The sequence below is a fragment of the Nothobranchius furzeri genome, chromosome 16 (genome assembly GCF_043380555.1).
Source record: "Nothobranchius furzeri strain GRZ-AD chromosome 16, NfurGRZ-RIMD1, whole genome shotgun sequence".
Lineage (NCBI taxonomy): Eukaryota > Metazoa > Chordata > Actinopteri > Cyprinodontiformes > Nothobranchiidae > Nothobranchius > Nothobranchius furzeri.
Window position 1 is genome coordinate 22,414,417 of NC_091756.1, and position 24,040 is coordinate 22,438,456.

General features: G+C 45.6%; 2 protein-coding genes across 2 annotated transcripts; one reads left to right on the plus strand and one right to left on the minus strand.

Annotated features, from left to right (window-relative positions):
* Window positions 1-1,061: 1,061 nt before the first annotated feature.
* LOC107388290 (cerebellar degeneration-related protein 2-like) lies at window positions 1,062-23,588 on the minus strand. Its single transcript, XM_015963742.3, has 6 exons — window positions 23,311-23,588; window positions 6,508-6,620; window positions 6,176-6,324; window positions 5,931-6,095; window positions 5,609-5,816; window positions 1,062-5,517 (listed from the first exon to the last, which is right to left on the minus strand). The coding sequence occupies exons 1-6, from the start codon at window positions 23,387-23,389 to the stop codon at window positions 4,750-4,752; spliced, it is 1,482 nt and encodes a 493-aa protein (XP_015819228.1). The 5' UTR covers window positions 23,390-23,588; the 3' UTR covers window positions 1,062-4,749.
* Window positions 13,083-14,490, plus strand: LOC139063480 (zinc finger BED domain-containing protein 4-like). Its single transcript, XM_070545386.1, has 3 exons — window positions 13,083-13,189; window positions 13,296-13,452; window positions 13,677-14,490. The coding sequence occupies exons 1-3, from the start codon at window positions 13,090-13,092 to the stop codon at window positions 14,164-14,166; spliced, it is 747 nt and encodes a 248-aa protein (XP_070401487.1). The 5' UTR covers window positions 13,083-13,089; the 3' UTR covers window positions 14,167-14,490.
* Window positions 23,589-24,040: the final 452 nt, after the last annotated feature.

Consider the following 24,040-nt stretch of genomic DNA (forward strand, 5'->3'; position numbering starts at 1 on the left):
GTTCTGTTCATCACATTTATGGACAGAATTTCTAGACGCAGCCGTGGTGTGGAGTGTGTCGAGTTTGGTGGCAGGAGAATCTCGTCTCTGCTTTTTGCGGATGATGTGGTCCTCCTAGCTTCATCCAGCTCTGACCTTCAGCTCTTGCTGGGTAGGTTCGCGGCCGAATGTGAAGCGGCTGGGATGAGGATCAGCACCTCCAAATCTGAGACCATGGTTCTCGACCGGAAAAGGGTGGCTTGCCACCTCCGGGTCGGGGGAGAGGTCCTACCTCAAGTGGAGGAGTTTAAGTATCTCGGGGTCTTGTTCACGAGTGAGGGTAGGAGGGATCGGGAGATCGACAGGCGGATTGGTTCGGCGTCTGCAGTGATGCGGACGCTGAGCCGATCTGTCGTGGGGAAGAGGGAGCTGAGCCAGAAAGCCAGGCTCTCGATTTACCGGTCGATCTACGTCCCAATCCTCACCTATGGTCATGAGCTTTGGGTAATGACCGAAAGAACGAGATCGCGGATACAAGCGGCCGAAATGAGTTTCCTCCGTAGGGTGGCCGGGCTCAGCCTTAGAGATAGGGTGAGGAGCTCGGACATTCGGGAGGGACTCGGAGTAGAACCGCTGCTCCTCCGGATCGAAAGGAGCCAGTTGAGGTGGTTTGGGCATCTGGTCAGGATGCCTCCTGGACGCCTCCCTGGGGAGGTGTTTCGGGCATGTCCTGCCGGCAGAAGGCCCCCGGGTCGACCCAGGACACGTTGGAGAAGTTACATCTCCAATCTGGTCCGGGAACGCCTTGGGGTCCTGCCGGAGGAGCTGGTGGACAAGGCCGGGGAGAGGACGGCCTGGAGCTCCCTAGTTGGGATGCTGCCCCCGCGACCCGGACCCGGATAAGCGGAGGAAGACGAGACGAGACGAAAGAGGTTAAAGGTTACGAACTTCAGGACAATCGTTATGGAAGTGTTGTGATTATGTAAAATCTATATGTACGTGTGTGTGTCCTCGTCTGCTGGTGGCGGTGGGAGGAAGCAGTGGACATAAACTATGATGTCACACAGAATAAAGAAAACAGATGCATTTAACAAACTCTTTATTTAGAGTCGATTTAGGCCGGTCATACTTCTGACATTTTTATGACAATACAACTTTAAGCTGGATTATAAATTCAGTATGAAAATTAAACAGTTCTGAGATTCACATGTAAGAACTGGCAAACAAACCTCCCAAAAATACACAGGTAGAATGCTAGAGGACCCATTTTAAACATGTAAGTATTCCGCCTCTTCAGGATGAAACCCCTTGATGAGCAGCAGACTTGTCTAAGACAATACGAGCAACAGCTGCAGCTTCAAGACTTTATTTCTGGTACTATTCACGATTATGACGCACAAATGAGAAAACCTTAAGTTCTGTCTCAGAACATTGGAATTTTGTAAAATCTCTAAAAGGTCCCAGTCTGGGTCAACAGGCCACACCATCATGCGGGAGACTGCTGACTGGACACCTTCCACAAGAAGAAGAAACCACAGAAGGCATTGCTGAGGAAGCAGCTTGTTCTCGGAGGGATGTGTCCATGATCCTAGAGAGTTAGGTGCAGCAGCAGGGAGAACTGCGGCCTTGGGAGGACCAGCAAGCTTCAAGAATGTGGAGGAGCTTCACCGGGAGTGGATTGATGCTGGAGTCAGAGCATCAAGGGCCTCTACACACAGACCGGCCCCACACACGACGTCCGTTCTTGTAATGAGTCCATAGAACATAACAGTTTCACTTTCTCACTGGAGAGACCAAAACTGGTTCTTGATATTCTAGCTTTCGGATCTTTGTGTATTTTTCATTTCCTTTGGGCCTAAAAGCCTCCGAGGCCTTTAATCCACCACAGCTGTTCGGTATGGTTAAACTACAGGAGCTATAAAAGGAGTTTGTGTCAACTCTAGTTCAAAAATCAGGTATAAAACATCAGCTAGCAACAGGTGTTAAAATAACATCAGGTTTTCCACAATAAAGGCATCCCAGACTGGTTTGGGTTGGTCGGGTTTAGTAAGAGTGCTGGGTGTTAAGGACAGCCTGGCTACGGGTCACAGATCAACAACACAACGAGTTAGTTAGTCAAGCTTTAGCTAAAGCACAGCTGCCTCAGCATCTGGAGACCAGAGATGTCTTCAGTCATGCTGATTAAAGTATCTCATCAGCGTGTCAAGTGTATGACTAGTGTAAAGAGCTTTGGATTCCTTGAGCTCAGAAAGTCATGCAGGTCATTTATCATCATATCTGGTAAATGCGGTGGCTGACTTCCTGTATTTGCCTGACTTCATCCTGATTCTGTTGCTATCTCACTTCGGCGCTCTGTGCCAGCATGCCCTTCTGTGTTCCTCCTCAGTAAGGGCAGTAGCTTTCGGCTTTCCTGGTGATCAGTAAGGATGCTCTAGATGGGAATATGTTTGCAGGAAGGACAAAAAAATGAGTGAAAACACCACAAATCTGTTTAAAACTACAAATAAACTCTTTTGTTTTGAATGTCACAATTGAAAGCTTCCTCTTTTAGCCGGGCCTGGACCAGGAAACCCCAAAGGAGATGTTCTGGTAGCCCAGACGTCTAAACCAACCGTAGACCAGTCACACTAATCGTAGGTCTACCATTGGCCCAAACAGCTTAAACCCCAGCCAATCACAGCACTCCACGTTTGTACAGACGTTTTGCAGGTTTAGCACCAGAGCAATGATGGAGAAAAACTACAAATATGGCATTGGTTCAGGATGGCTTTGGCATCAATTTTGAAGTCCTTGAGTTAGAAAAAGGAAATATGTTTTTTTAACGGCTGATGAATGAGTCATGTTGTCTGTTGCTCTGATTGGTCCTAGCGCTGTCTAAATGCATGCAGACCGCTTGAAATACAACCCTAGAGTCCGCCCCACGACTGGGTTGTCTAGGTGTGATGTGATGGTCAGACTCCATTAACAGGGTGGTTAGCCAGGATAGCCCTCTGGTTGATGCAGTCAAGGTTTTCTTTTGTTTAGTAAGAAGTCCATTTTGGTTTTAGCGTTATGCACGTGCACACACACACACACACACACACACACACACACACACACACACACACAGAGTGGACAAGGTGGGACAGACAGCAACGGCTTCAGGCCTGCACGGTTCAGTCTGGGTGACGAGGGGTTAACACACGAGTGTTCGATTACACGATAAGTTGTTCGGTTTTTTTCGTTCGTTTCTCTTTTGAAAGGAAGTCTCTAGAAGGGTTCTAGAACTCGACTCGAATGCATTCCTTCAAAGAACAACGGGGCATTGATCAACGAGCCACCCAGTCACACCCGCTTCGAATTACAAAGTAAAAATCAAAATAGAATTTCTGTATCAAAAGGTGAGCGCGAGTTTATCAGCTTTAAAGGTCCACGACCACACAACATCCACTTCTTGGAGCTTCGACCATGTTCTATTGTTGTTCCCTCGTGACCCCCCCCCCCCCAGCGGTGCGGTCTCTGGCTCTGCAGCTGCGTACTAATGTGGAATTCACCCGGGTGGAGGCGAGACTTAACTGATTCAAAGCATCTTATTTCCGAGTGGAGCAGACATCCCACCGTCGCTCTGGGAGGTGTAAAATAGCACGACACAGGCTCTGTAAAGATTACTAGGGATGTCCTGATCTGAGCGGGGTCCTGATCAAGGAATTTGTTGACAGGATTCAGATCAGCATCACAAAACTCATCTCCACATTTCTGTTACTGACCCACTCTCTCTGGTTCTACATCAGCTGTTCTGGAATAAGACACCAGAGGTCTGCTGGGCTGCAGGAAAGTTCTCCTTCAGCCAGGAGAAGGCGGCAGCCTCAAGGAGACAGCCAGAGGGAATACTGTGAGAGCAACATTGAAAATCTCTAAGCTAGTTTCACTTTCACACGGATTAAGACCAAATCCCCATCTTTAACCATCTAATAGTAGTTCCCCGTTTTCAGCTGAGTTCAGAAACACCTCCGAACGCCTGCTTAGCTGTTTGTTGGCAGCGATATTTAGTCAACACTAAAGAGGAAATAACAGAGGGCTCACAAGCAGTGATCAGTTTTTACAACCGAGTTTATAAACCACACAGACCATGGTGACCTGTGCAGATACTGTCTCCCTACGCCGTGATCCTCCACAGGAACCCAGACGAGGAGTAAGGTGGTGTTCCTCTTTCCATCAAACTCTCACACATGCAAACAAATGTAAAATCTTAAAGGGTCAGAGGTCACAAGCTTATAAAGGCAGGTGAGAGTGGTGATCTGACCCTCATGTGGGCCCATCTGGTCCTGAGAGAAGACTGAATCCAGCTGAATCTGATCTGAGCCACTGGACTGTTGGACGACATTTGGGAACATGTTGGCATTTTGATCACAAAACTCAGACGGTAATCGTAATATTTATTTTTTCTAATACTGCTGACTAGCTAAATGAACCAAACGGCTAATCTGTTAGCAGTGATGGGATCCGACTTAGACTGAGTGTCAGTAACAGCACACTTAGTTTTAGATTTCCCACCAAAACGAGGCGGTTTTTCAGGTTTTTTGATCTTGTAGCTCATGATGGAGGCCCACTGCAGCAGCTGAATACACCAGAGGAGAAGGAAAAGCATCAGGAACAAGCTTCAGAGGTGACTGCATGCTAACCTGACCTGACTGGACCTGATCTGCTGTGAACGGCTCCTTCTTCACTAATCCAAGCGTTTAACACTGAAAGAGTAACGTAGCGGTGTGTTGCCGAGGCGACCGGAGGTGTTTACGGTTTACTGGATTTGCCAGATTTGCCTGACTTGCTAGCTTTGGCAGCTTTGGTGGCTTTGATGTCCATCTTGGTCTTCTGGATACGGGAGAAGATCTCCTTGAAGAGGGCCTTGTACTCCGGAGTGTTCTGCCCCAGCCGCTTATCCACCGCCTCCACCTGTTTGCTGATGCTCTCGATGGCTTCAGGCGTGGAGGGGGACTGGGTGGGTGTGGGAGGAGGTGCCGGGGTGGGGCCCATGGCACAGTCTTTCATGGATGGGTCCCTGGAGACGGGTCGCGATGTCTGGACCCCAGCATGACACAGGCTCTCCTCGTGCCTCCTGCACTTCCCAAGCAGCTCCTCGTATTTCTCCAGCAGGGCGTGGTACTGCTCATCCACCTCCCTGAGGATGGACATCCCCCTCTTCCTCACGCTGTTGGCATGGAGGGCGTAGCTGCCTCTCCTGCGACCGGACGCGTCCCGGGCTACGATGGCGTTGAGCGCCGTGTCACTGCAGCTCTTCCTCACGGGACTGGACTCTGGTAACGCCTCACCACCGACACCTCCTCCACCTTCGGTTTCCTCCCTCACACCTCCTCCTGTCTCTCCGACCTCCACCTCCAGGAAGGTGTCGGTTTCTGGGGCGATGCTGAGGACGGTCTGGGTCAGAGCCACGCCGTCATCCTCGCTGCTCAGGAGGAAAGTCCGAGCACGACGTAGCTGCTGCAGCTCCTGCAGCTCCACCTCCAACTCCCGCACCCTCGACTGGCAACTCTCCGCATCCTGGAAGAAAACGATTCTTCAGAGATTGTAATAAAAACAATAACAACAACAACAACGCTGCAGCTCCAGGCCTTAATTAGAATCCTCTGACCTGGACTCGAGTTTGTAGACGTGAGAACTCAGCAATCAGGAGGTTGCACTCCTTCTCCGCCCCCTCCCTCCGACCCCTCTCGGTCCGGACGGCTGCTCTCAGGGCCGACACCGCCTCCCGCAGGCGCTGGTTCTCCTCCTCAAACGGGGGACGTTTGGCCTCCAGAGTGAAGCTCTCAGCCCTGCCCACCACAAACTCATCCTCATAGCTGATGGAAACGGGAGCAGCGTCAGCTGACAGGTCACAGGTGTTTAGAACGGTCACACACACACACACACACACACACACACACACACACACACACACACACACACACACACACCTGGGCGCTGTGCAGAGCTCCCTTAGGCACGGGAATGAGTGGATGGTCTTGCGCCTCTCCCTTTTCTCCCTCTTGACCCGGAGCTGCTCCATGGAGCGGAGCTGCTCCACCTGCGCTGACAGAAGCTCCACCTGATTCTGCAAAGCCTCGGTAGTTCCTGTCAGCCTGGGAAAAAAGGAAAAGCTGAGCTCTAAGGTGGGCTGAACCAGATAAGGACACAGAGGAGAACCCCCAGACCCGCTCACCTCTCGATCTTTATCTGAGAGGCTTTGCTGTCCGTCACTAGCGTGAGGTTGGTGCGCTCCAGTTCTCGGGCCGTCCCGTCCAGCTGCTCGTACACTTTAGCGTGCTGCTCGTTCATGTCCCGAAGAACCTCCAGCTGCTTGGTCAGGTACTGCAGAACAACAACGACACACTGATGTTCACATCCTTTCATCGGGAGCTGGAGCCGGGCTCAGGGAGCTCAACAGCCAAAGACAGCACCGTGTTTAAGGTCTCTGTTAGTTTCACCTTTCAGACAAAATCCTTCAGCGTGAGCAGGAAGTGACTAAAGAGTTAACAGAACCAGAGCAGGTACCTCAATCTCCTGCACCTGCTCCTCATTAGTGATGTACATCTGCTGCAGGGAATCCTCCAGCTCCTTGTTCCTCTCCAGCAGAGTCTTCCCCAGCTCGGCTGCCAGGTGCAGATCTGAAGAAGCAGAGAAGTGAGAGATCAGGCTCGGTTCTAGCAGGAGAAACAGAGAAAAGCAATAATAAATACCTGAAAATGTAAATTAAACCCGTCATTTTCAACTAAATCAGGCGAGATCTCACTCTGATGTCATAAACTGGACCAGTGGTGTAGTGGTAGACGTGTCCACTCAGACTGGGAGGTCGGGGTTCATATCCACAGTCGGGACATACCAGAGACTTTAAAAAGAGGTGAAACCACCAAGTAGGTCCCGAGCGCGGCCCTCGCTGCAGCTCACCGCTCCCCACGGGGAGATGCAACGTCACCAGTCAGTGTGTGATGAATTAATGAGACCCTAACTTTAAATGATTCTCAGCTCATAACACATCAAATGTTAGCTCAACATCTATGAAACGGAGCGATGGTCATTCTTGTTAAAGTTGATTAGCTGCGGCGGCCATCTTTAACTGGACTGAGTCGGCCTGTAGACGTCCACCCTGGGTTTGGACTCTGAAGGTTTTGTTTGGACCAGTCCGCTGGTTCAGGAAGCATCTGGCTAACACGACACGCAAAAATCTTTTCCCTTTGCAGCAAAGAGCTGAGATGAAAGGAAGGGAGGAGGGATGAAGATAAACGGCCGCTCTATTAATTCTGTAATTCCCGTTAGGATTAATAGAGCAGCTGTTCTATTTATAGTCCATTTATAATTGGGTCGATGACATCACCATGAGGAGGAGGCAGCAGGTTCTGCTCTGACTCGAGCTGAAGGTCAGATTAGAGCGGAGACCCACCACCATGGAGGCTGATCTAGGTTTACAGCTTGAATGAGAGTGCTGTTTTGGCACCGCCGCCTGTGAATGCACCTATGGAGGGAGCCGAGTCAGCGGGTTCTGACTCAGCAGCTCTGGAACCAACGGCCCAACAGAACCATCACTCCTGTCCTAAACGGCCTCCGTTAGGAGAAATGACTTTTACGTCCTACGGGACTCATGGGCTAAAGGCTAGCCTGAGCTAGTCTCCTACATGGTTCCTGTGACTCTAGTGCACACGTGTCAGTCTCACCCTTCATGGGTTTTATTCCTGGTTAGATGTTTTATTTAAGTAAAGATGCCGGTACAATTCCTGACTTTTAAAAGCAAACCTAAGAGAATGTGAAGTTCTTCTGGAGTAGACATGGATAATACGTCCTCAAATCCATATTGGGATACAATCGGAAACGCGTGCAGCAAAAATATTTATCCCAACATATTATTTTCTTCTGTTTAATTATGTCTAAATGACATTGATACACCCCGATGCATTCTCACATACCACATAAACTGCAGCACAACAAATATTGCTAAAAAGTATAGAATGTCATTTAAAGAACATTTAACATGGGAGAGTTATTAAAAATACAGAAGCTTGCAAGTAATTTTATGTTGTGTTATGATTCTGTTTCCAAACACTGCAACACAAAAAAGGAATAAAGAGAAAGGGAGGAGCTGTTTTCAGACTAGCACTTTATCAATGAACGGAAGAATCGGCTGAAACTGCAGAAGGAAAGTTGTTCAAACTGAATCACAGGAGACATCTGGAAGAAAGGTAATGTGTGTTAACACTAGCGTTGGGTACTGAATTCGGTACTTTTTAAGGTACCGACTGAATTCCACGGCACCGACTGAGCACCGATTCACATAATCTGAAACGGTGCCTCGTTTCGGTATCCGTCCTTCATAACGAGAACTTGCCTAGACAGCTGCGCATGCGCAAGAGCGTTATGTCGTCACTCGCTGCGAGTGAGTTGTGAACATAGCAGCATGGTAGAAAGAACACACGCTAACGCTTGGGTCCACTTCACTAAATGTGATGGGTAACTGGGTGATGATGAAACCAGCGACAACGATCTAAGTGAGACATCCTCATCTTAATCTGCTCCGGTAGGTAAATAAAATGTTTAAGATAACGTTAGCTTGATATGTTAGCTTCCCTTCCGCTAATGGTGCGTTCGTTTTCTCCTCGGAACTCCGAATTTCCGACTGGAATAACATGAACGCGCTCTAAAGTTTGGCTTCACTTTACTAAATACGACGGGTGATTGGGTGAAGATGAAACCAGCGACAACGATCTAAGTGTGAGGCATTATCGTTTTAATCTGCTCCAGCAGCTAAATAAACTGTTAAAGATAACGTTAGCTTGATATGTTAGCTTCCATTGCCACCGTTATCAGCTAATGGTGCGTTTGCTTTCTCCTGGGAAATTCTAACTTTCCAGTAGGAAAAATCAAATGAACAAGGACGGCAAAAGGAATGAAGACACAGTAAATTTAGTTCACAGTAAAGATGTTTGCTTCAGTTTAATTATCAGCTTATAAAACTACAAGGACGATGTTAAAATACAAACAGTTGAATGTTATTTATCGTGATATTTATCAAATATTGTTATATATTGAGAAAAATATATATGTCATTATAAAAGAGAATTGAAATATGAAACACTCATAAGTATCTAAAATTGGTACCGTTAAGTACCGGTATCGATTCCTAGGTACCGGGAATTAGTACCGAATCGATACAAATGTCAAAGGTACCATACCAAAGGTGTTAACCCACACTACCATATCCAAATACTAGTACAGTCTAATCCTAGATGAGACTGAATTAATGAGCGTTTCTGATGATTCTGTGTAGAACCTTTTCCTGTCCGCTTGACTCACCAGACTTTCACCTTGGTCCAACACGTGATTGGTTTTGAGGTGATAAAACACATATTAGCTCTTTTCACTAACACTGTCGCCCGCCACACTTTAGTGAGAATGATTTCTACCTCAAGCCCAAACCAGGTCCATATAACCAACGTTACTCCTTCCTCACGAGCACTTCCTCATCCGACCACTCCACGCTGCAGCAGCGGTCGCTGCTTCATCCACACGCAGCTGGACAACATTCATTAATTTCGATTGGCTGGTAGAGCTAAAGCCTCGACTGTTAGCTAAATTTATGTCATTTAATCTGTGTAAAGTTTAAATTCCTCTTTAATAATCTGGAGTTCTATATTTATTCATTGTCATTCGACTTACTCGGAAGTCCGGATTTCCACGTTACGGGGACCAATTGCACGGTGAGCTACCGGGATAATCTGAAGGCAAGGTTCCATTACTATAGGTTGGTCTTTAGGTCAGAGGAGAGAACCACATCTGGGTCCCTCACCGAAGCTCTCACTCTCCAGATCTGACCTGACATCGATATAAATTCTGATCAGAAAAGTATTAAGTACTAAAATGAAAGATCAGGCGTGTTCTTTTGGTGGGTGTGTTTAACCATGTAGAGGCCTAAACCCTCCCCATAACCTCAGTGACTCCTAAACTGGGAATTAGCATTGAACAAAACTGGGAAAAGTGAGGGAATTAAAACAGTCACACCCTTATGTGGGCCCTGGCTGGTGGGGTGTACCACAAGAAGAGACCTGTGAGTGTAAATGTGAACGAGCAGATCAATCAGGAGAGGCAGGGGACGAATCAATAAAAAAAGAACAGCTTATCAACGGTCAGACATGTTTACTTAGGAGACCTGAACGCTGGCAGACAAATGGATGAATGAATAACTCCTCCGAAGCATCAACAGATCTATCCTCCAGGTTCCTCATTTAGAGACAGGCTTGTGTCTAGGACTGATCTGCTGGTTGTGGAGCACCATCTAGCCCCGCGGTTCTGACCGTGCTGATGTCTTCAACAGCTGCCTTGTTTCCGTAGGTCCACGTCACCCATGAGGCTTGCTGGAATGTGAAAAACAAAACATCTCCTGTGTCTCCCGTCCTCCGCTGCACAAACATTCAGTCACCAAAACTGACTTTTTACAGTAGAATACTTTCTCTGTAATTTAGCTTTTTAGTCTTCTAATCTACCCAATGTTATCTAAAGAGACGTGGTATCTGTTAGTTTATTCATTTAATTAAATCATTAAACTTGTTCTTATTTTCACATCTTGGTTGTGAACCAGTGAACCTTGTTAACGCGTGGCTGGCTCACAGGCACATCCTTCCTGATTAAAGCTTGAAATTTGAGCTAAAAAAGACGCACAACTAAACTCTTCATCCTTAAATTACTACCTTAGCTACCTTTGGTTTAGAACAATGGAGAACCATTATGCTTCCTCAGTTTTTCAGGCACTAATTTCAGTCATTCAAGCAGAAGTGTGCTTGTGAAATGACCCTCTCTAAGTAAAACACACACTAACAGGTTAGCTTTGAGCGTCGTGGTCCATCTTTCAGGCTAACTAGGGTAAAAAGTGATTTTGATCTATTTTAGCCTGTTTTTACCATCTTTTATATATTATATCAGTGTTTTATTACTTACTCTTTTAATTAAATAACACATATTTAACTTATAATAATGATTAGTTTTAACCAGCCTTAATACTGTGTTGTACAATATTTTATAAATGTAATTATATGTTTCTATTTGGTTATCTTTTATCACTGTGTTTTATTTAGATTTTTATTTATTAGCTGTTTATGTTTAATTTGTTTCTTAACTTGTTATCTTGGTCTCATTAGTAAACTAGTGTTTCCTCTGTGGGGGCCGGCTGCCCCGGGGGCAGCGGTGGGCTGTGGCGGCCGGGGTGCTTCCCATGTCTACTCTAGCCAAGGCTACTGCTGCCAGTCTTGGTGCTCCCGGTGCAGTTGGCTCCTTCATGGCGTTTTCGTCTTCTTTGTACCTACTACATCTGCACTCAGCCAGCCGCCCTTTCTCTATTACGTGTGTGTGTGTGTGTGTGTGTGTGTGTGTGTGTGTGTGTGTGTGTGTGTGTGTGTGTGTGTGTGTGTGTGTGTGTGTGTGTGTGTGTGTGTGTGTGTGTGTGTGTGTGTGCGTGCGGGAGTTTGCATCTGCTTGGGATGGGATTGAGGGAGGGAGGAGGGAGAAACAAAGGGGATCTCTTATGTGAATCTGTGTGGGTGTCATGATTCGCCCCGGCCTCCCTGACTGTGTCGCTCCTACCGTAATTAGCCTTATTGTTCTCACCTTCCCCTCGTTAACCTGTTAACCTTTTTGGAAAAAGCCATTTGAGTAAGCTTTATTTTGAAAAAAAAAAAAAAAAAAAAAACATACAAAAAAACTCAATGGTCCGACCCCATTTTTCAGGCTCCGCCCAACAGTCACAGATTCTGATGGTTGCAGAAAATGGCACAACACTGGCTTGTGACACAAACAGCTAGCTTCCTGTTTGGCTGCTCAGCTGAGTACACACGACCTGGACACAAGAGGGTGTTGTGTGCAGCAGGGTGAACAAATGCTTTGCTATGTCCTGGCGCCGGCTCGACTCCCAGTGTCGGCAGTAATTTATTTAACCAGCTGAAGTGGATTTAATTCTTTGTATATTTTAGCTTTATTTATTAATTTCTGCAAAATATTTGGCAGGCTAATGCCCGTCTCGCTCCAGGAGAGCAAAAAATGTCAGCGGTTTGGAGTCATTTTAAACTGGAGACCGAAGGCTGTCCAACAGACACTTGCAACGTGTGCAAACTGAGTGTTTCACGTGGCGGAAAAGACAGAGCTGCTTTTAACACCACGAACCTGATCCGGCATCTTAAGAACAAACATCCAGCTCAATATTCCGAGTTCACCGCGGCAACGCAGTTCAAAACATGGAGCCAGCCGACACTGGAAGCTATGCTGAAAAACAAAGAAAAACTTCCTAAGGATAGCGACAAGGCCAAGAACATCACAGCCAAGATAGCTGAATTTATTGCACTAGATGACCAGCCGCTGTCTGTGGTTTCAAACGTAGGATTTCGCCGTCTCATGGAGCACCTGGAGCCACGGTACGAGTTACCTTCTCGAAGCTACTTTACAGACACAGCTCTGCCCAGCATTCACAACAAGCTACGTGACCACCTGTTAGTCATGTTATCAAAGGTGTCTGCTTTTGGGTTTACCACGGACATATGGAGTTCGTCTGTTTGTCCAATGTCACTGATCAGCTTCACTGCACAATGGATCGACTCGAGTTTTAATTTACAACGTGCTACGTTAAATGCGCAACATTTTCGCGGATCTCACACAGCAGAGCATGTGAAACAGGCTATCGGAGATATGCTGAACAGTTGGGGAATTGAAAAGGAACGTGTCCATGTAATTGTGCGTGACAATGCGCGAAATATGAAGAGAGCCATGGAGGACTTGGCAGTACCGAGCTTGGGCTGTGTTGCACACACGCTTCAACTAGTTGTGCACGAGGGTCTGCTCTCTCAGCGCAGCGTCACAGACACAATGGCTAATGCCAGGAAGATAATAGGCCATTTCAAACATTCTCCTTTGGCCTATTCACGCCTGGAAGATATCCAGATTTCTCTGAAGATGACCGTGAAGCGCCTGCAGCAGGATGTGCATGTTGGATGGAACAGCAGCCTCTATATGCTACAGAGCATTCTGGAGCAAAAGCGAGCGCTCAGCATCTATACAGCTGACCACAACCTCCCTGCTACACTAACAGTTAGTCAGTGGACCCTGATGGAGAATACAGCTGAAGTGTTAGTTCCCTTGGAAGAACTGACTAGGGAAGTGAGCAAGGAGACTGCAACTGCAGCAGATGTGATCCCTGCCATTTCAGGTTGGTTTTGTTTTATTTTCTACATTTTAATTAAAGAACACACAATGCTTTTTTAATATTCTAAATAAGTAATAAACTGTTATCCATCTATTCTTTCTCTAAACAGCTCTCAGACGTGTCCTGTCTCGAGAGCAAACGACTGACCAGGGTGTTCGAACCATGAAAAGAACTCTCCTAGAGGCAGTGGAGACTCGCTTTGCTGAGGTAGAAAAGGAACCACTCTACAGCATCGCCACTTTAGTGGATCCAAGATACAAAGACAGGCAAGTAGAATTAATGTACATTTTTAATTTGATTATAAGAAAATAAATTTTCAAAATTGTAAGTCAGCCAATGTCTAATTATGTTTTTAAAATTTAGATTTAGCTCTGTTAATGATTAGAGAATTATTTACTATTACATTAATATAACATTTCCTCAGCTGAACTGTTGTGTTATACAGTGTCTTGCCTAACTTTTTTTTTTAATTGTTACATTTATCTTGTAGATATTTCACAAAGTCAGACCACTTGAGGTTTGCTAAAGATTCCCTCATCCAGGAGGTGATGAAGATGGAGGAGAACAGGGTTGCCAGTGAAGAACCAGAGGCAGCAGAGCCTGTGAGCAAGGCACCTCGTCAAGGAGCAGGAAGCAGCCTTGGCAGCATCTTAGATGAGATCTTAGAAGAGCGTCAGCCAGAGGCCCAATCTGTGAGTACCACATCAGCAGATGTCCAGGTACGGATCTACCTTTCGGAACAAACCATCCCTAGGAAAAGCAATCCTCTAGACTACTGGAAAACACATGCTACACAGTTCCCTTCACTGGCTGCTGTTGCAACCAAATTTCTTTGTGCCCCCTGCACCTCAGTGGACAGTGAGAGACTCTTTAGTGCAGTGTCAAACATTCTTGACGAGAATAGGAATCGGCTCTCCCCCGACAAGTTAGAGATGCTGATTTTCCTCAAAAAAAACATGCACTTTATTTGGGAGCCTTAGAGTAAAAGTTGAGCTCCATGTAGAGCACATGGAAGAGGTGATTTACCAGTTCTTTGCAATTTGACGTTGATGTTTTATTCTTGAATGGTGTTAAGTTCGTGCACCACTTTGATTAGGCATATCTTTTGTTCGTTTTAATAAACAAGTCAGTCTAAAGGCCTAAGATGTATTTTATTTTGTTACCTGACTGAATTATGCAACTACCTCTTAGAGGTGGAGGTAAGCACTTTAATTTAACTTCTATTATTGTGTTGAGTTATTTTACAAACCTTTTCTACTTTTCTATAAAAACAAATTTGTTTACATATTGTTGCACCACTGATAAGCTACAAGGACATAATGTTGTTTACTTGGTTTGAAGTGCTGCTGCACTGACAAAATGTTTCTACTTATGGTATCATGTTGGATGCCGTCATATAAATAATAATAAAAAAAACCTAACAGGTTAATTTGGGTGCAGTCTCCCTTTTTTCTTGCTATTTTATTGTATTGCTGAAGTATCGGATCGGGACTCGGTATCGGCAGATACTCAAAATCAAATGACTCGGAATCGGATCGGGAGCCAAAAAATGTGATCGGAACATCCCTAGAATTTATTGATCCCACAGTGGGGAAATTCACTTGTTACAGCAGCAGCAACACTTAAGAAAAATAATTTGAAGAAAAATAACAAAGGCTCATGTATATACACACAGGCAGTGGTCTAGTTTTGTAACCTTTGACCACTAAAACCACAAATAAAAACATGAAAAAACTTGGGTTCCAACACTATGCAGCATACTGTAAGAGAAGCAGATATGCAACGTAAGTCCGGTGTTGCACGAGAACTGAACACATACTGAATATTGCATTGGTGTCATTGTGTAGCAGGATAATGCCAGTACAGCTTAGACTAAGGCAGTGGTTCCCAAACTTATTTAGCCGCGCACCCCCTTCTATGTCCCAACCATGTCGACGCATCCCCCCCCCCCCCCCCCCGCCCCCACATCGGGGCATGGCTCTCTCTCTCTCTCTCTCTCTCTCTCTCTCTCTCTCTCTCTCTCTCTCTATATATATATATATATATATATATATATATATATATATATATATATCAGATGTCAAGCTAAACAGACAGGGTTAAAAAAATTCCCCATCACTTTCATTTTTTAAATAGTAATTAATAAACATTCGATACCATTACAATTTCCTTTGATTTCATTTTAAATAAATATTTAGAGTGCCCAGGTAGCACATCAACAATGCAATTTAACGGTTTTCTTAAAGTAGGAACGTTTAACCTGTGCAGCCAGAGCGCTCTCCTTCCTTCTGCTCTGCGTAAACCTGAGCTGATCACCTACTTGTGCGTAATCAAATGTCTATAGGGGACAAGATATAGCCATGATGTTCACTTTTACCTCAGACCGACTTATTGCTGTTTTATGGTGTGGCTGAATCTGTGATCCGCTGCCACGCGGACTGGAATGACAAATGCTGCAGTAACATGAGATGTGGTCAGGTTCATGAGGAGTCACTGGCTGTAGCGGACCCGACTCATCCCAGAAGCTAATATCTTAATTTGACCTTGAATGAAAAATAACCTCTTAAAAGTTTTTATCATGGTGGAGGCAGCGTTCATTTCTGCCTTCAGTCTGACGGCGCGCCGGAGTTAAAGCAGCATGCGCGCTTATTGAATCTGTGTGTGTGTGCGCGCGCACGCGCACGCGGCACAGCCGCTCCAGTCACCGCGTCTCATTATTGGCGCTATTTAAACTTCTGCCCAGCCCAGATGTGCTCACTTGTGCACCCGTGAGCCGTGGTTCAGCCGGAACGGGTCTGACCTCTGACAGACGCTCTCTGAACTTCAGATCTTCAGCGCGCTGTTAATAGCCTGAATGGGAATCATTTCTTGATTTATTTAGTTACATCCACAATGTTCTGTGTGTGAGGTTTACAACGTCAGAACACCTGCATGAGACAGGTGTTAATTACAATCTGCCAGAATGACTCACCACCTTCAGATTCCTCCAACACCGTTAAAAATGATCAAATACGGAACATATCGGCGTGCTCAGGCCAGAGCGCTGAAGCTCGGCGCATTATTATTATGAAGCTAGGGCACATGCAGAGGACACGCACGCGCGTGCAAAAATATACTTGTTTTCAATTACATTTATTGGGCCCACTTACTTTTTCTTTGGCCCACCCACAAATGAGTTTCTACAATAATGGTGACATAAGACAGACTTCTCTGAGCTCCGCAGCCATTACACTTTTCACCTCGCGCACCCCCTAGCGGCAGCTCGCGCACCCCCAGGGGTGCGCACACCACACTTTGGGAATCCCTGGACTAAGGAGTTATACACTCTTACTGCAGAAGGGATGAAAGACCTACGGTAGCGTTCTGTTTTACATCTGGGATGTCTCAGTCTGCCTCTGAAGGAGCTGTCCATGGCAGTGGCGGCACTAGGGGGCGCTATAGCTACCCCTGGATTAGTCATTGCACCCCCAAGTAAATTTTTTTTTATAACTTAATTTTAATTTAACGTGTGGATGTGATAATATTTAACATACAAAACAAAAATAATCAGTAAATTATCATATAGATAGTAAAAAGTTAAACCAAAACAGGAAATTGATGTTAACCTTTGACCTCATTTTCCACCTGTGAACGAGTGAAAGGTAGAGCTAGTGGTAAAATGGATCGGTTTTTGTTGGCCACATTTCCACGGGTTCAGTCAGAAATGAATGAATGTTTGGAAGTGATCTCAGACCCACAAAAACCTTCGGATCTGGATGAAGAGAGTCAACCCTCAGCCGCCGCAGCAGTCCAGGGTTTTGCCGCTGGAAATGCTAACACTATCGTTAGCTAACCTTGCAACACTATAGATGGTTTTCTGTGTGGCTGTATGTGTTTATGATTTCATGGAAAAGTCAGCGATTGTTCATATGTGTATGATGTGTATTAATGATTGTTTCAGGTGTTGTTGAGGTGTTGTGCACGCATGTGTATCTGCTAGTGTTGAAGGTGTTTTAGAGAACTATAGGTACGCATGACCACTTCCTTCATAGCACCCTCAATAAAAAGACTGGCTCCTTCATAGCACCTGCAGAAAACCATTTCTGGAGCTGCCACTGGTCCATGATCTCCACAGTGGGATGCAGTGGGTGAGAGGGGTTTTTAAGATGGTGGTTATCTTCCCCAGCATCCTCCTTTCACACCCAGGTACTTCAAGGTATACACCACATAAATGTCTGCTCCCTGGATGTTTACTGGTGAGTGAGGATGAGTGTTTCTCTGGACGTCAATCACCATTTCCTTTGTCTTACTGGTGTTCAAGCAAAGTTGGCTACACTCACACCAGTCCACAAAGTCCAAGATGACTGACCTGTACTCCTGGTCATTCCCCTCAGACACAGCCAACAATGGCTGAGTCATCAGAGAACATCTGGAGGTGACATCTGTTGGTGTTGTAGGTGAAGTCCGAGGTGTAGAAGGTGAAGAGAAAGGGTCAGAGCACCGTACCCTGTGGAGCTCCGCTCCAGTACTGCACACAGCCACCTTAGACGTACAGTTGTGTAGCTTCATGCACTGTGGCCTGTTGGTGAGGTAGTTGATGGTCCGTGCAGTAAAGCAGTCACATTCTCAATTTCAGCATGAAATCAACCGCTCTATTCTCACAACTCTGAGAAAGTGGATGTTAGTGACCTACTTCTAGGGGAAGTGTGTTCCAGAGCCGAGACTAGCTTCGGGGGGAGGAGCAGGGCCTGGTGACGCACTTAGTCACACATACAAGGATTGTGCAGGGTTTTCAAAATAAAACTCAAAATTTGCATCCGAGACAAGAAAAGAATGTAGCCAAAAACAGGTTTAGGGGAGAAAATCACATGGTAAAAAGCTCAAAAAGTGGCTTTTCCATGAAATGTCATTCTATGAATTTCTAAGTGGAGGTATTGAGGAGATCTATTCTGGTGGCCTAAGGATCAGGTCTCTGCTTCATCAGACGGTGATCTCCTGCTTTCGCAGGGGTGGTTTGCAGCAGAGTGTGAAGCAGCCAGGATGAGAATCAGCTCCTCTAAATCCAAGACCATGGTCTTGAGTCTGAAAAGGATAGAATGCCTTTTCCGGGTCGGAGACGAGGTCTTCACGGCACAACCGATAAGAGACCCAAGGGAAGACACAGGACACACTGGAGGGACTATGTTTCTTTGCTGGCCGGGAAATGCCTTGGGCCTCCCCCGGAGGAGCTGGCTAAGTGGCTGGGGAGAGGGAAGTCTGGGCCTCTCTGCTTAGGTTGCTGCCCCCGTGACCCGACCCCAGATAAGCGGCTGAAAATGGATGGATGGAGTTATACAACATTTGATGACATGCTCAGCGTTTAAAAAAATCAATCTTTAAATCAAAAACAACCTTCTGATGTCTTCAAATCTCACTTAAAAGTACCAGAGAAAATTACTGATTGACACAAATATTGATTTGTTTTGTACTGTTAGATACTGATGAACTGATATGAAAAATACTCCTCCTCCTCCTCCTTTTTTCACTCTGAGGTGACAGACCTACAATATCACTTAAAGTCATTTGTATTAAGATGTAATTTAGCATCAGGTACATTTTGTGCTGCATAAACAGACGTGGTCCATGCACTGACCCCAGGGGTACGCCTTCTGCATTTAAAAGAGGTGCAGCCTGCACACAGTCCTATCAATGAGGACATGATCCAACCACCCGAATCCCTCTTCAAGTGGTCTACTTAACTCCTTATCTAGTACAACATCCTCATTACGAAGTCTGGAGCAGAAAAAGAAGCTAGGCTACAGCAGCATTTCTCATGGCTCAGAAAGAGAGTGATGCTAAAGAACACCAGGTTCCCAGAGGTACCTGCAGGACAACAAGGTAATGCAACGACAGCGGTGTTTATGACTGAAGCACCCAGCTGATAAGCTAAGCCAGTCAGCACTTTGAACTAGCCGGCACTGCTCCGTGAGCCCTGACACCCTCTCTGCTCCACCAAACACAGCTTCCAGGATGGACTTACACAAGAAGACACAGCAGACATCTTTCATCTCTATTTCAGCTTCTCTATTGCTTCAACCATCTCTAAATGGAGACAAACAAGAATCTATTCATACACACATGTGTGTTCAAGTTAAATCCCAGCATCAGCACCATTGCACCCAGGCTGAGGAAATAGCACATTTCTAATTGGTGGCCTGAGAGCGAGCAACGAGAGGAAGACAGGAAGTGGAGAGTGAGCAACGGAGAACATGATGACTCAGGAGTCGCTGCTTTTATGCGTTAGGATGGAAGGTCAATCCGAATGAGGTCAAACGTGATCTTAGAGGATGAATGTGTTTCAGCTTCATCCAAGGTCCCATAAACCATCATTTCACATAATTTACATCAAGCATGAGGCCGTTTTGTTTGTTTTTGGAGAATTGGAGCATGAATGTATTATTCAAAATATTTCATTCATTCATTCATTTCATTCAAATGGTTTGGTTTTGACATTTATGTATATTTTGTTTGTTTTTAATTCTTATTTGAATGAAAGAAAACATACCGTATATAAATAAATCTTATTTATGGCTAAGCACTGAACAGCAAAAGGTGGCTGGTGATGTGTTTGCCTGTTTGTTAAATATCTCCTGGACCACTGGGCAGATGGTCTGGCCAGCCAGACTCGCCCACCGTCTGGCCTACACAGACGCCGAGTCTGGATGCTCAGAGGCAGAGAGCACCATGAGGGGCGGGACCAGCCAGCTCAAAAATAACCAATCAGAAAAAAGGCGGCAATGATGACGACAATGTTTTTAGCTGTAGCCAACGATGGCGTCTGGCGACGGCTCAATCATCTTTCTTTAGGAGAAAGGCTTTTAGCTCATCTTCTTGTTGTGGTTTTAAAGACGTGTCCAAGTCATTTAGAGCAGAGGAAACAAGCGCCGCTTCAGACTCCACCTTCGAGGTTTATGAGAAACTGAGCGTCGAGCTGTGTGACGTACGCTGGCTGGTATTCTCAGGGGGTGGGGTTATTTGAATGGGAGTGTTACCAGGCCCTTTGCTCCCCTCAAGGAAGCACTATCATGGCTGGCCAGGCTCCACCGGAAGAGCAGGAGCTGAGAAAGGTGACAATGGAAAGATCAAAAATTCAGAGGTGTTTTTTTTTAGTCGGGGAAATGTCCCACAAGAAGGGGGCGGGGCTTAAAAACAACCACTAGAGGGTGTTATGGTTCTGTTCTGATAACATCTGCATACATTACTCTTTCTGGAATAATTTCATTTGTTTTTTACTTTGGGTTTTGGCTCTCGCCAATCACAAAAAAATGTTATGAACAGAACTTGGTTTTTGTTTTTAAAAAGCTACATTCCGCTTTGCAAGCGTGCTTTATTTTCCTGTTTCTTGCGTGTCTGGAAACTAAACCCAGGTGTGTGTTGAGGTGGTGTTTTTAAGAATATGCCTCTGATGACAGCTATGATCCCAAAGCCAGCTATTCTCTACTCGAACACCTGAGCTTCAGCAGCAGCGCTTCTGTCTGTAAGCGCTCTACAGAGCCGTTCTTACTGGTTCTACGAGGGGCATCTAATCCTCCCAGGAACTGAAGACCTTTCATTCAGAGAGGATTTAAAAATCCTCTAAGTGCTCATTCAGGCAGGAACAGATTTCCTTATTTTGTTAACATGGATCAGATGAAGCCTTGCTGGGAGGAGGTTGGTTAGCTGGTTCTGAATTAGGTTACTACAGTGAGTGCTTCTCTCTATGAAGGGGTAATGAATCAGAACACCTGCCTCTGAGCTACATCTACATTCACTAAACAACTGCATTTCTTTAGCTGTTTATTGAGTTTCAACTGATTCCCTCCACGGATTTTTCTCAACAAAAACATTTGTATTTAAAAAGAATATAATAAAAAATTTACAGATGGCTTCTCAATGGAGTATAAAGAACTACCACTAATTTTTTTAAAAGTGTAACTCATCTCAATGCACAGAAAATACTCACTTTTAGCCAAATGCACTAAATCTAGTTAACCAAGTTGTTTTTAGAAGAAACTAGGAATGGTGGTGACTATTTCCTGAGATGCGGGCCCTGCTGCTGCCTGGCATTATGTCAGTCAGGGGCGGACTGGCCCTCTGTGGATTCTGGAGAATCACAGAAGGGCCGGTACTCCCGGACGGCCAGTGGGCCGGTGTCGGTACAGGATCGGCTCGGGTGCAGGATCGGCTCGGGGTCCTTCGACTGCCGATGACGCCACATGACAGCAAATCTACTCGGCTTTCACACACACGTTTTGGAAAGACATCAGCGGTTTTGTTAATAAATTCTTGTTTGTTAACACCTAAATGTTTTCTTTATAATTGTAATTTGTTAATAAAACACCATATTATCTTTGTTTTGTAAAGAATGTGAAACTGCATAAAACCAACATCGGACTGACAAACAATAGAACAGTTCTTATATGTGAAGCCACGTCTGTTTGTATTAATGTGGAGTTCGCCTGTATATTTCCTTAGTTCTTATCTAAATACATTCTTTGACTCTAAATGTTGCTTGGTGTCTTTCAGTAAAGTTCTTATATTTTATTTTGCCCCATTTCATCAACATCAAATGGTAAATGGTCTGTATTTGATATAGCGCCTTCTAGAGTCCTGGAACCCCCCAAGGCGCTTTACAACACAATCAGTCATTCACACGCTGGTGGTGATGAACTACAGTGTAGCCACAGCTGCCCTGGGGTGCACTGACAGAGGCGAGGCTGCCGAGCACTGGCGCCACAGGTCCCTCCGACCACCACCAGCAGGCAAGGCAGGTTAAGTGTCTTGCCCAAGGACACAACGGCAGTGACAGACTGAGCGGGGCTCGAACCTGCAACCTTCCGATTACGGGGCGAGCACTTAACTCCGGCGCCACCGGCGCCCCAAGAGCTTTTGAGGGTCACCGTTTATCATTTGCTTATATTTTACATTTCCTTTAGAAATTCAAACATATTTTCTCCAAAAAGTGATGATTTTTGGACTACAGGACTACGACCGCAAGTTTGTTCTGACCAGTCTAAATCGTAACGTGATAACGCCACTTCCGTAAGCTTCATGTTCAGCCATTCAACTACTTTGACGTCATCGGCAGTCGAAGGACCCCGAGCCGAACCTGCACCCGAGCAGATCCTGTACCAACACCGGCCCACCACCCTCCACGCACGCTTTCAACACCTGTTTTCCCCCCTCAAAGCTCTTTCACACTCCAGCACGCTAGGTGGCAGCACTGCACCTCTAAGTTGGATGCCAGCTACATTGGCTGTGGCCTCCAGGCAAGAAGAAGAAGAAGCTGAAGCAGAGAGGAGGCAAAAGAAAAAAACCGATGCAAAACCTGGCTGCTGGTAAAAAAAAAAAAAGGAAAGAAAAGGGTGGGGCTGAGAAGGCAAGAGAAAAAATGCGGGCATTAGATGCTGAAGCCTCTAAATGTCACAAATTAACCGACATATTTAGCAGCAGCACCTGGCAGCAGGTTCACAGCAGTGATGAGGGACAGAAAGATGCGCTGGTTCTGCAGGCAGATCCAGGGGAAGTAAGTATGGGATGTAAGAGGACAAACATTTGCCAGGTTTGATGTTAGGAATTCATGTTTAGGTTGCAATTTTATTTTATGATAGCAGCTAAATTTCAACATTTTAGCTGTAAAAGGCCACATGCAGTAGGTAATAAGAAATATGTTGTGGTTTTAGGTAAAAAGGTTGGTAGTAGTGTTACAGTTAATGCTCACAAACTTTGAAAATCTTAAATACAGAAGTTACATTTGTAATGTTGCATTTTCATTTAGATGTGGTATTATTTGTGCAGTAAGATGAATTACTGCATAAATTATTAAGCTTATCGGTAATACAGCTTTTAATACAACATATAGTCAACATTAGCGCTGATGACTTTGGGCCGGGCCTAGTCAAACTCCAGGGCTGTTTTTTAGTCCCAGTCCGTCCCTGATGTCAGTTCATTGTTGTCTTTGAAACTCCTTCAACATTTATCTAGCACTGCCACGGGGACTTGGTTAAAACACCTCCGGTAAGCCACAGAGGGTCTTTGTTGAGCCGGTGTTACCCGGTAACAGCGGCGGGCGGAGCGGATGATGCTGCCGCTGCTGCCGGGGAGGGTGGTGTCTGATCGGGTCTTACCCTGCTCCAGATCCTGCTGGTCGTACCACGGCTCTTCCTCTTCGGTTACAAACTCCTCCATTGTCGCTGAGCTAACCATGGGGGTCCGCCTCTCCGTTCAGATAGTGTACAAATAAATAAAAGGCAGCCCGTCGAACCCTCCAGTCTGAACAATGACCCTCCAGCAGCAGCGGAGAGGAGTCTCCAGAAGCCGAGGAGCTGTCGCTCCCCTCGGTGCTGAGTCTCGACGTGTTTCCGCTCAGTCACCGCCTCCTCCCTCTCATCCCTACCCTCCAGCCAGCACCGGCGCGCGTCATTTGGAATCGTAGGATGTCCAAGGAAGGTCCCGCCTTTCTTGCCTCTGATTGGCTGGAAGTGCTCTCCTACGATTGGCTATTTCATGTAACAGCGAACCATGCTCCCTTGCTGCAATGCCAGCACTGCAGCCATTGTTTGTTTTTTGGGATAAAATGTTTTTTTTCGTGCCCGCCCTGCATACTGTGGCTCATAATTCAAATGATTTTTTTAATGAACTTTTATTAAACATTTGAAAAACGAACAAAAGTGACTACATTTCAAAATCCGTAAACAGAATGGCATTAGTAGCTCCGAAGTTCGTGTTCATGCCAGCTTGCATTTTGTAGATAATATTCAACTTGGTATAATAAGAAGACAGTAAACAAAAAAACAAAAACAGAAAAAGAAGGGATACAAATAAGAAAACATGAAAAACAAAATATATGTGTATATA

Coding starts and splice junctions, on each gene's coding strand:
- LOC139063480 (XM_070545386.1), top strand. CDS start 13,090: ATGGAGAATACAGCTGAAGTGTTAGTTCCCTTGGAAGAACTGACTAGG. Junction 13,190..13,295: donor TGTGATCCCTGCCATTTCAG/GTTGGTTTTGTT, acceptor TTCTCTAAACAG/CTCTCAGACGTGTCCTGTCT. Junction 13,453..13,676: donor GATCCAAGATACAAAGACAG/GCAAGTAGAATT, acceptor TTTATCTTGTAG/ATATTTCACAAAGTCAGACC.
- LOC107388290 (XM_015963742.3), bottom strand. CDS start 23,389: ATGGTTAGCTCAGCGACAATGGAGGAGTTTGTAACCGAAGAGGAAGAG. Junction 6,325..6,507: donor AGCAGGTGCAGGAGATTGAG/GTACCTGCTCTG, acceptor GTTGTTCTGCAG/TACCTGACCAAGCAGCTGGA. Junction 6,096..6,175: donor TCTCAGATAAAGATCGAGAG/GTGAGCGGGTCT, acceptor CTTTTTTCCCAG/GCTGACAGGAACTACCGAGG.